This window comes from Notothenia rossii, assembly GCF_949606895.1.
Source record: "Notothenia rossii genome assembly, chromosome: 3".
Classification (NCBI taxonomy): Eukaryota; Metazoa; Chordata; class Actinopteri; order Perciformes; family Nototheniidae; genus Notothenia; species Notothenia rossii.
In genome coordinates this window covers 81654337-81666723 of record NC_136901.1, presented here as the reverse complement: position 1 = coordinate 81666723, position 12387 = coordinate 81654337, and the positions used below count along the sequence as shown (strand labels likewise).

Here is a 12387-nt window from a genome sequence, read left to right as displayed (position 1 = left end):
TGTGTGTGTGTGTGTGTGTGTGTGTGTGTGTGTGTGTGTGTGTGTGTGTGTGTGTGTGTGTGTGTGTGTGTGTGTGTGTGTGTGTGTGTGTGTGTGTGTGTGTGTTGGTTGTTTCTGCACAGTTAACTATTGAAAAAGACAAGCTCACAGAGGCTCAGAGACTCATCAGTGAATCTGAAGCCAAGGTGGGTGTCCTCTTTGCATGTGCAGCCCTGAACACGATCACACTTTTAACAACCTGCAAATACAATTTATCTTTCAAACAAATTCTATTGTGGTGTTTCAGATATGTTGTTAGAAAACAAATCTTAAACCCTATATTGAATTGATTTGTTGTCCTATCTGTTTTCCTCTGTGTGCCTCTCTACATATCAAGCAAACAATTTAAATATATATATCACCTATCAATTTGATTATAAATGATCTACTGTAACAGCAAATTTAAAAAGTTCAAACTTAAATGCAATAACATTAACACTGAATTGATACAACACTTGAATGACCGCATGATTCTTAAAATAACTAATTCGTAAAATTAGCCAGGAATAAATAACGTTTTTATTAAAATGAATAATATATTAAACTCCTTTTGTAGTTTTTACATACAAACAATTATTGTTTGTTCAATGCAAGTTTCCTAAGTAAACACTTTGTGATTGACTTCCCCTATCAGAGATGAGATTGGGGCATAGATTTAATCACATATAATTCACAGTTAATTACCTGCCATGCTGGCCTCGCAATTGAGTCCAGAAGACTAAGAATCCAAATTGGATGGGTTATATTTCATATTAGCCGCAATTTATACTTAACAAAGAGCTCCAGATGGGCTCTGCAAAAGTATGAAGAGCCAAAAAGCATCAAAGAGAACCTTCACAAGCTGGCGAGAAACACAACATCAAACATGCAGAATCATAGAGTAATTAGAAATAAAATGTTCGAATAAACATATTTCTATACTATGTCTTTGTCGTAATGTTTCTGTATTTCATCAATACATAATCATATTTTTTTTCATATTGTATTTAAACATTAATCTTCCTATACCGTATATTGTACTTTAGTTTATTAATTCAGAACAAGACACATGTAGGTTATGGACGTACAGTACATATTACATGCAATACATGTTTGAGCATTTTGATAACAACGCAACACAAAACGTCTGATGTTCTCCAATATGACCTCAGTTTAAAATAGCTGTTTTATTTGAGTCCAAAGACACAATTATTATACACTTTACAACGTAGGCGTATCATTTTTATTAGATGTTTGTTTTAGTATCTTAGAAATAGGAATCCAGTAGCAATGATATTTGATCCTCAGGGTTCTGTGAAACACTGGGCTTAATATTATTAGAGAGAGAGAGAGAGAGAGACAGAGAGAGAGAGAGAGAGAGAGAGAGAGACTCAGAGGGCCTCTCAGTTTGGAAACAACTGCGCTCCAATTTAGCAGCTAATTTGCTTTCATTCTCTCATATTAATCTTAAAAGAGGAAACGGGCCACGGAAGGCTTGAGATTGACAGACATGTAATCATTGATGTTGATTTTCTTGGGCAATCTGTGTAAGAAGCTCCCTTTTTAATTTTGGCCCTAATAAAAAAATCAGCCAGTGCCATTATGTAATGAAACACAACGTAATGTCTCTAAATATGAAGCCAATCACATGTTAGGCACACAATCAAGTGACTGGGGCTAACGCAGGCTGTGGGGAATTGGTTTTGGAAATGAGAAGTGCAAGTGGGAACGCTATTTGTTTAAAGCTGGCATCTAATCAGCTCCAAAGATCAAACTCTGTCTTAGCCCGGGTGTCAGTAATTGTTGTATTTGCATAACTTTTTTCTCTATAACATTTTTCTACTGGCATAATCACTGACTACCTGTGTATGTGGTTTGTGTGATAGTGCATACATGTCAAAGGACTGAAAGAGTCTGTCTTATCAGTCTGTGCTGTAATTACACCCCTGTCTACTGTTTAATAGCCTGCCATTGTGAGGACTTAATGAAGACTTGATGGGAAAGCAACATTCTTATCTTTTGTAAATTATAACAGCAGTAGATCAAAGCTTTTTCATACATTTGACTATTTACATTGATATCCAGTGAGATTAATGAACACAACCCTTTAACCAATGCATAACTCTCCATATAAAGCAGCGTAATGGAAGGTAGCGTTCCAGTAATGTTATTCTAAAATTAGCTTAACTAGTTGTTTTTAATATCAGTGGCCTGAATTGAATCAAAGTGTGAGTTTTGCCTTCAATGGACAACTGAAGTGCAGCATATCTGTTTTCATGTGGTTATGTGATTGATAATGAATAATTCTATGATTGCTTCAGAGAACTATTGCTTTTTACAATCACCACGAGTTGAGTGTTTTATTCAAGCACTAGCTTAAGTACTGTATTGGCTAAATATCCCGGGTTCAACAATATAAGCCAAACACACTTATTAAAACACTTAAAAAACAATTAAGTACAGAAGACAAAAAAACAATTGTCCTAAGTTATAAAAGCAACATTATAAAATCACATTTTTCTTTATGTCCAAGGACTTGCCACATAAATGATTGGGTCAAATTGATAAAGGATCTTTTAAATGGAAACTTATGATCAACATACTTGTGTATGGTTCATAGTTTTTAGCTTAATGCTTGACCAATTAACTTGGCAACCACATACACCAACTCGGTTTTGATCATGATTTCCTTGGTAAATATAATTCTGAGGACAGCATAAGACATGACATGAACTTGGAAGAAGCACAAACCTAGTTATCTTGAAATAAAACTCTGCAGTGAGGTTTTGCTTCATGACACACATCCAGCAGATCGAGGTTTAGATGAAGCGCTTAGCACATCGTTTGATGTTTTGACCATCATTAACCTTTTTACCCTGTATTTGCAGATTGCAGCGGGTCCAACCGCGGCCGGACCCCCACCTCCACCACCTCTTCCAGGGGGTGCAGCGCCCCCCCCACCTCCTCCACCACCTCTACCTGGTGGCTGTTTTCCCCCTCCACCGCCTCCTCCTCCTCTCCCTGGTCATGCTTCGATACCACCACCACCACCTCCACCGGGTGGAGGACCTCCACCCCCCCCGCCACCCCCTGGCTGTGGACCCCCACCACCTCCACCCTTCTTTGGGGGCCCAGGCGGGCCTCCACCCCCTCCCTCATTGCCTGTCATCAAGCTGCCTTACGGACTGGTGGTCAAGAAAACCTACAAGCCTGAGACCGTGATGAAGAGAGTGAACTGGACCAAGGTACGTAACCTGAGCTCTGAATCTCTGCAACTCATATTCTCACGGTCACTGAGAGGGATTTCAGACTGTAAGGAAACCATCGTTGACATTAACTACTATCCATTCCTTCACAATCACAAATGCAAACATAGACTTTAGAAAAGTGTTGAACCCTACACTATTAAAAATGCAGAAAAAAGTCTTAGGTCCAAACCAAAACGGTTCTATTCAAATGTACTCTACTAAGGCAATTTAGTCAAGCAGCCGTTCAGCCAAAGGCCACACTGTTCCACACTCAGCACCCATTTCAAAGGATTTAACAGTAAACAGTTTTCATTGCTCAAATGTCCTTGGATTTGCACAATTAGCATACTTAAATGAAACTGGGCTGTGTAACATTCCATCACATTTAAATACAATTTCAAACTGAAAATCTCTTGTGTGAGAGCGCTATTTTACCATAGATAATTTAAATATCGCCTCAGGACATCTTAGCATTATTTTAATGGTTATTTGCCGATGCTTGTATGACCTTGCATCTTAGTCTACAATTACTGAAAGCAACCAAAACATCAGACTAGTTCTTTTGAAATCATGGAAGTACTGCATAGTGTACTCATTGGTTTGAACATATTAAATACATATATAAGAATGATAGTGATTTTTATCATAGCCATCACTTTCTATCACTTCATCACAGTTAAACAAATTAGTATTTTGGAGTTAGAGGGACGATTATTAATAGTCATACAGCAGTTTGAAATATTATGTTACATGGTATGCAAACAGTAAAGAAACCAGACATTTTGTTTCTTAAAACAGGGTATGACTCTTTCTGCTTTGTAATATTTTATTTGACATTTTCTCGAGAAGTATCATCATGGTTTTGGACATATGGTTTGTGTGCATGCAGGGATGTGCACATGCACATTGTGTGGGAGTGTGCAGAGGTTAATCAGTAGGTGCATTGACCTTGCCTCCACAGGAATTGTCGTTTGGTAATGCAAATTAAATTCATAACCACCTGAGGAAAAACAATCTGTGTCTCTCTTGTGTCGATTAAGTGGGACAAGAGTCATCTGTCTTCTCTATGTGTAGCAGATGGAAGTATGGGAGTGCCAGGAGCAACTTTGATTTAGTTGTAGAAAGAGGAAAGAGAAACAATAGATACTTTTCCTCTCACCTCTTTTCCACTTCACCAGAAAAGGGTGTGAATCACTAGGAATGCATAGGAAAAAAGTGGCCTGTTGTATTACTGTTCAAATGGTATGTGGGCATTGCCACACTCAGGGGGCAGCTTCTCAATGGGACACAATGTCATATTTTCACATTTTAAATTACAGTGCTAGGGATTTGATGGCAGTACATTCTTAGTCAGTAGTACAAGGCCCCCACATGGGAAACAACCAGCTTAGGCATACATTGGGAAATGTCAGCTTTGTTTAAGTGTTGAGTGCATTTTATATTAGCCCGAGTTATATTTACCCTGCGTGTTCTCCCACATCTGTGTCAGTGATTCCCACTGAAAGTTATTAGCAAATTACTGGGGGACTGTCAAAATGCCAACATAAACCATTTTTTTCCCGTTGCTATTTCAGCTATTTAATTTAGAATTTGAAAACTATAATTATAATGAAGTGAGTATATTTTATATGCATTCCGCATACAAAAATAAAATGCATATCATTTAATGAGCTGATTAAGCATATCTGTAAACATGGACATTGGAGGAACAAAAGGCGGCATGGATGAAATCAGATAAAGTAAATAACATTGTTGTTCAGATCATCTTGAGTCAGGCTAATTGTGAAGAACTATATCCAGCATTAACACATCTCTTCTCTCTAAAATAGATGACATCTTTATTTAGGTCAGGCCCAGTGTGAAACCCCAAGAGTTACAGTGTGCACCGCGCTGAATTTGAAATACCATAAATTAGAATTTCCCCCCAAAAATCCCCAATGAATATTGTATCCACTCTATTGGTGGTTGTGGAGGACATTCTTAAGAGAAACTGATAAATTATTCATGTTAAACTTTTGTTATATTTAATAAAGTAATAAAGGAAGTCAATATACAAGTGAAATCGATCCCACATGTAGGAACAGAGCTGCTTCATCCTCAGCGGATAGAGTCCTTTGAGTATTCTTCTATTCAGCCCAATGCTGTATTTAAATCAATGTGGGATGAGTATGTTTTGACTCACCTTTTAACGTGGCTATTCAATAATACGACAATATTCTTTACCACTTTTATGATCTTGGAATCCCAATTAACAGAATGGCAGCATTTTAAGAAGCAGCAACAACTTCATGAGCTGTAGAGATCATGCATCTCATGGTGTTACACAACGCAGTTCTTCCAACCACCTTCATTTCTTATTATACATTCATCTGTTGGCCACAATCATTATACTTTCATGTAACATAGCAAGGGTTTATGATCATGAACCCTTTTTTAAAGGAATTGTTGGTCTAAGTCAGGGGTCTGCAAACTTTTTGACCAAAAGAGCCATTTTGCTCCTTTTTCCAAAACATTTTTTTGTCTGGAGCCGCAAAACATATTTCATAGCTTGATAGCTAATAAAGTCGCATTTATTGTTATATCAGACAAAAACTACAGTTTTTTTGCATTTATTAGGCTATTTATTACGTTATATAAAACTGTTAACCTCTAATAAGAAACAAAGAACTCCTATAAGGAGTGCTACAGGATTTGATTTGTTTTTGATCTGTATTTTTGAAAATTATGTAACTTTTTTATTTATTTTTTAGCATATTGTTTATTATATTATAACTTAGTACTTTTTTAGCATATTGTTTATTGTTTATTATATTATAACTTAGTACTTTTTTAACGCATTTCAGATATGCAACACTAAGCTGTCTTTGGCTCTTTCCTGCTGTAACGCTGCACATTTCCCCTCTGTGGGACTAATAAAGGGATTCTGATTCTGATAAGGAGAATTAAAAATAATACACAGGCCTACTTTAAAATAAATTAAACACAGCACTTGGGGAGTCCTCTGCACATTTGAAGGAAAAAAAATATTATTAAAATGGGCCCACTTTGAAATAAATAAAACATATAGCTGCACCCTAAAAAGAGTTAAAGGTAGGGTAGGTAAGAATGGAGAAACCAGCTCGAGTGCGCTAGAATTTGAAAATACACAACCGGAAAAAATAGGCCTCTTCCTTCAGACTTTCTCACAGAGTCCCTCCTCCAACACATACGAACGCGCATCATCAATGAGGCCACGAGATAAGTTTGTGCACAGATGGAAGGCTGACAGGCAGGTAGGCCATCCAGTTATTTTAGCCGGGCCGGCTAAAATGATTGGTCGTGCTTTTTACAGTGCTACGGCTTCCAGAGATACATTTTTGTATGTATTTATTGTCAAAGCATTTAATATATTCATTATTATCGGGATGTTAAGAGCATTCCATGGAATATAACAAAAAGTGTTTTCTGAAATAAATTACATACCCCATTGAATTATGACTGAAGATCGTCAGCTGTCTTCCTCTCCCTTGTTGCTCCTCAATACGTAAAGGCTGCAGCAGCACCGTTGACCACTTCTCTCTAGATATCAAACATACCGGTAAACCAGCATCGTTTGTTGTGAAAGCATATAACTCTGTCCACGACGAATTAAATCCTGTGTTCCTCCGGTACTTTTCTTTGATTTATCCATAGTTCGCTCATCGAGCCGGGGGTCAGGTTATTCACCCGCAGGAAAGGGCGCTGGCGCGGGACCGTAGCTGGATGTGACGCATATTTTAGTTGACCTAATTAAAACCGTTTTGTTTTTTATTTATGTGTCACAGTATCACCTCAAAATACAAGATACGAAACATTTTCAACCATGCAACAAAATATAAATAGTCCTACAAATACTTTTATTTATTTCCTTCTTATTTTTGTCTAAGCCTATGCTCTAAACTCAAGGGAGCCAGTGCAGAGGGCTTAAAGGGCCGCGGGTTGCCGATCCCTGGTCTAAGTCTTCCTTGAATTGCTTTTTTAAAGGACTATGGGCTTTGATTACCAGTTGTTTTGTGTTATTAAAACAAATGTTGTAGTGTAGACAAGTTGCAAATCCAAAATAACCCTCCATTAGGCTAATGTTTCTGGTTGTTTCATTTTGTTACTTTGCCCTTCCACACTCACTAAACTTGTAAGCTAGTTCAATATTTCACTTGTTTCAGCATGAACTATTATGTTGAGTAAAACAAAGGGGAGCTGTTGTAGGTGTAAGAGTTTTGATCAGGAAATATAAGTCTGTTTTTCTGAATAGAGGCACGTTGTTATCCACACTCCACTCCAGCTCATGTTGAAATGTTCGTAAGCATTCCATTTAAACACCTAATGTTATCGTGAACTCTGAAACACCGTTACACTCATCACCATTTCTATTTGGTTTTGGGAATTATTTCACAGCATCGTATCTCTGTCTGTCTGCATCGCATACATATTGAACTCCCAACTCTTTATGTGCGTGACTGATTACTTCGATTTTTACGAGGTTAATGGCAGCAGTGAAAGGGGCCAACTGCAGGTCGAAGCTCTTGATAAGAGCTCTCACCATATCACTGAACACAATGTACAGCAGATGTTGTGTTACAAAATTAGCAAGTAATAACTGCAACATGTCAGATCATACATGTTTATGTCTGAATCTCTCTGTATACCTACTCTCTACTGAGCAGAGAGTAGGGAATGAACGATGAGGGGAGTGAGGCATCCCTGTGGCCTACTATCAGCTCTGTGTGTGTAGGTGCCTGGTTGCAGAGGCTTTGCTGTGTCAGGCAAGTCTATGTAGGAGGAGTGTATAAACATGGTTGCTGATGTTTTGTGTAACCCTAACCCTGAAAAATCACCAATAGCTTTAATGTGAAGGTTTCATTCACAACCTAGCCACATGTCTCCATTTCGGTGGTCCTATTCATGCATTCCTCCATAAAATGAAATAACTTATTTAACCTTGCAGGCTCCAGTTTTGCTTTTTTTGCCTTTTTTGTTTGTAGTTGTGTTGGCTACTCAGATTCTAAAGCTGCTCACACAAGGCCATATGTGTGTCCAAACACACAAAAACACACAAAAACCTCATCTCCAGCGAGAAGAAGTTTTTGAGTGGCAGGTTGCTGGAATGGCGGTCTCAGATTGTGGTGATAATGGAATCCTTGTGTCATTGCAGATAGTGCCTCAGGAAATGGCAGAGAATTGCTTCTGGATCAAAGTCAAAGAAGAGAAGTTTGAGAATCCTGACCTATTTGCTCAGCTCTCCCAGTGCTTCTCCTCGCAGAGCAAAGGTAAGGAGGCGTCATCTGCCTGCATCTCTTCCTTAATTAATCTACACACACATGCTTCATTTAGCCTCTCAGGCAATAGACGCCAAGCCACTTTCATCTTGTGACACTTTAAGAAGTCATTTTCCTCACTGAAATGTTAATTATCCTAAAACCAAGCACTTTTCCCTCTGCGTTTGAACACCATCTACAGTCTGTATGCTCTCAAGTCAAATATCTGTGCCAATTACGGATAGCATTTCTGTTGCTGCAGTGTTTTTATATGTTTGTGTCTTTGAGAGACAGACATGCAATGTGGCTGCACATTGTGTTTGCTCTTTGTACCCATTGAGGAGTAACAGATCAGTGTTTTTGTGGGCCGATGTGCACAAACCTGAACTTGCACTTATATGTGTGAACCGAGAGCAGTTATGCTTGGTTTGCTTCATGCCTTTTCCAGTCCAGTTGGCCAATTCTGTGCCGGGGAAGACGAGAGACTTTTGGTGAAGGAAGCTATGGGAGTTTTCTTGTCCCTGCCAGTTGTTTCTCGGATACACAAGCAGGCTACCTAACTCGCTGATGAATAACACAAGCAGCACAGAGCAAGTTTGTTTTTGTATGGAAAGGAAATGTGTGTGAAGGCAATTGATGTATTCTTCCCATGACACTGTGAGTGGTTTCCACATATTTGACAGTGTTTGTGTGTTGTATATTCCTCTAATTCGAGCAGCAGTGGGAGGGGAGAAGTCATTGCCCTGTCAAGCGCACAACAGTCAGATCTGAGCTCTGTCAGGGTGTGTGGACACAACTTTACAGAATCCTCCAACTTCTCCCATATTCCCACCGCCTGTTTGGACACCAGTCAGCCCGCCGGCAGCTTCTTGCTCCGTCTCTCTCCCCGCCTCCGGGTCTACAAACTAGACTCAACTCATTTTTGTTCTGTGACATAAATAGCAACCATTCCTCTGCTGCCGCTAGGTGATTTACCGTCATAATACAGATGGAAGGAGAATGTGGGAAGGAAAGAACAGTTGTTGCGAGGCTAAATGAAGAAGCAGGGATAGGTCTCTCGTGTTTCATTAGAGGATATCTGCCAGACGTTATATATTTCAACACGTGCTCTCTGACATCTCTGAAGTCATTTAACCATGAGTCCTTTGCAATAACTATTTATTTATCTATTTTTTGGGTCTTTCATTTTAAATGTAGTGTCAGTAACTCAGTAAATCTGTATGTTTGCAAAGCACACCTGCTATAAAATACATTTTCAGATGGAATCCTAAAATGAAATATGACTTAACATTTGGAGTTTCACAGACACACGGCATTAATTCAGCTTTAAATGTCCTTTTCAATTCTTTATTACATTCCCTTTGTCACCCACTGGGGTCTTTTGAAAAGCACAATAGATTGTCCATGTTCCCGCTGGCAGAGTAGGAATTCATGATGCAGCATTTCCCACGGGAGTTACCTTTGCTGGATCCCTATCAATTACCCCCGCAGCGACTTCACTGAATCAGCTATTTTCCCTCTATTGTTGAAAGAGAACATGATTTGCTCATGAATGAAAAATGCTGCTTAATGTTTGATATCTACCCCCTCGTCAGTGAAGTTGAAAGTCAATGAGAAGGCCTTTGATGTAGATGGTATTGCAAAAAAGGTGCTAGATCGGATCTTCTTAAAATGAAATAGTAGTTCATTGGTTTTTCTATTTCCTCTGTTTCATGATTCATGCAGTATAATCTTTTAAATACATGCCATCTGAGGATTTAAAAAACGATAAGTGTGCTTCAATATTTAACATTTTCTCTTTAACATTCCTGACTTATTTCTGCTTTGAATATGACTTATTTGAGTAGTGAGGCCCCAAGTGGAGTCTGTTAACTTGTATTGGTTGTTGTGTTGAGCGGTTAGGTGGAGAAACGGTCCTGCACGAATAATTCATGATATCTGGTACTCTCGTTGTAACCACGGACCATAAATCCTTTCTGCTGATTTGACAAACAAGTCAATGGTGAAAATAGACTTAATTTGTCTGCGATATTGCCCCCATTTTTTTTAATCGCACAAACACACACACATACGAACAAACGCATGCACACACACACACTTGTTTTTTTATCTAAGCTTCTAAACTTCCATCTTTGCCACATCTAAGACATGGATATTTATAAGTAAAGCACTCTTCAGGGGGACTAGTGTATCGTGAAAGATGAGGCAAGCAGGTGTAAATGCCTTCCCTGCAGAGCTGCCCCCATAAAATGGTGCCAAAAGACGTCTGTTAACTTCACGGACCTAGGCATTCTTGCTTGTTACTTGCATTGTTGAAGAACAACACTTTAGCAGTAAAAGTAAAAAAAGCAAAAAAGAATCACTTTAACAGCCCCCAATTTTCAGAATCTTATTGTGCTCAGAGGCCTCTAAAACAAGACTGTCATCTCCCCTGCTGCTTTTATGAGTCTCACTGTTTAATGAGTTTTCCAAGAAAAGGAAATGATAATCAAGAGCGATTTCGAGCGCGGCTTCAATCTTCTAAAAAGTGGCTTTTTATTAATATCTTTTTTGTTGTCATTTATTAAGTGATAGTTCTTTGGCCTGATTGGGAATTCATCTCATCTGTCAATTATTAAGTGTGAAGGCCACTGACATGTCACTGATTAAATAATACTGGCAACGTCCACTTGTAGCCTAACTCGGGGCGACAGAGGCCACATCATGTCTTTTAAAAAAAAAAAACAGTTTTACCAGCTACTTAAAATGTGCATAATAAAAAACTGTATGTAACAGACATTGTGGCAAGTGGCAGTGAAACATTCATATTTCATATTTAAGAAAATCATTTTTTTTGTAATGCTAATTGAAATTCCTTATTTACTTCATACAGATCATACAACCTGTAAATTCATTTCATACGTTTTAACTTGGTTGATTTTGTGGCGTAAAATTACCAGCGTTGGTATGATTCTAATTTACTGCTTCTTTACAATATCTAATTATAAATAGTTCTGTTAAAACATCATAACACAACTGCATTTATTTAGTTGCCTCTGACGGCTGCTCAGCTTATTTTAAAATGGATTTGTTGTCCACAATGTATCATTATCAGGTAAAATAACCACATTATATGCTTCCAATGCTTGTTCACATATTTAATAATCACACAAAGTCAAGCGTATGTACTCCGTGGGAAATATAGGCGGGTGAGAATTTCCTTTGAGTTGAAATTGTGATACACTTAAACCTGCACCTTATTCATTTATGTCAAGGAAAGCATTCCACCTTTAGCACCACTAAGTGTTTTGGGATCGGAAAATTGTGACCACCGAGCGATCTCTTATGAGGAACACACAACTCCTGCTCACCACCTCAATTTTCAAATCGTTTGAACTTGAATACATCACACTGAATAGACACTGCAGATCAACATGTCAATGTCATAGTTATTTTATCTCACATAAAAAAAAAGTTTTTCCCTCACTTGGCTTTTCTCTCTTTCTTTACCCTCTTCTCCGTTGACTTGGCTCTCCTTTTTTCCTCTTACCCTCATCTCCCTTCAGTTCGCTTTATCAATCACTGGGCTGTGCCTTTGTATGGCTCTTGGGATCAAATCAGATTCACTTCGGGATTGAATGTGTGTAGCCATGGCCTGCTGCATTTGAAAGGCAATTCGTTCAGCTGGAACTTTGCAGTTCAATTTGAAACAAGATTGATGTTGGCAAACTTCACACCCTCTTTCTTCCAAAATGTTTCCTCCATTGCACGCACCAATTGCTGACGGACTAAGGGCCTGTGCCACTTTGTAATGGTGATGTCTGGGCTTTTCAGGAACAACACAATGAAAGAGAGAAGTTACTAAACAT

At 38.5% G+C, this 12387-nt stretch overlaps 1 protein-coding gene across 14 annotated transcripts in view; it reads left to right on the top strand.

Moving 5' to 3' along the window:
• Positions 1 to 12387, top strand: part of diaph2 (diaphanous-related formin 2) — a 347379-nt gene that overhangs the window by 135353 nt on the left and 199639 nt on the right. For 11 of the 14 annotated variants that reach the window (XM_079670514.1, XM_079670513.1, XM_079670504.1 and 8 more), the window contains 3 exons: positions 123 to 185; positions 2907 to 3263; positions 8437 to 8551. In XM_079670514.1, the coding sequence (XP_079526640.1) occupies positions 123 to 185; positions 2907 to 3263; positions 8437 to 8551 (535 nt within the window). The remainder of the gene's footprint in view (positions 1 to 122; positions 186 to 2906; positions 3264 to 8436; positions 8552 to 12387) is intronic. The other 3 variants (XM_079670507.1, XM_079670506.1, XM_079670503.1) reach the window with 1 other exon arrangement.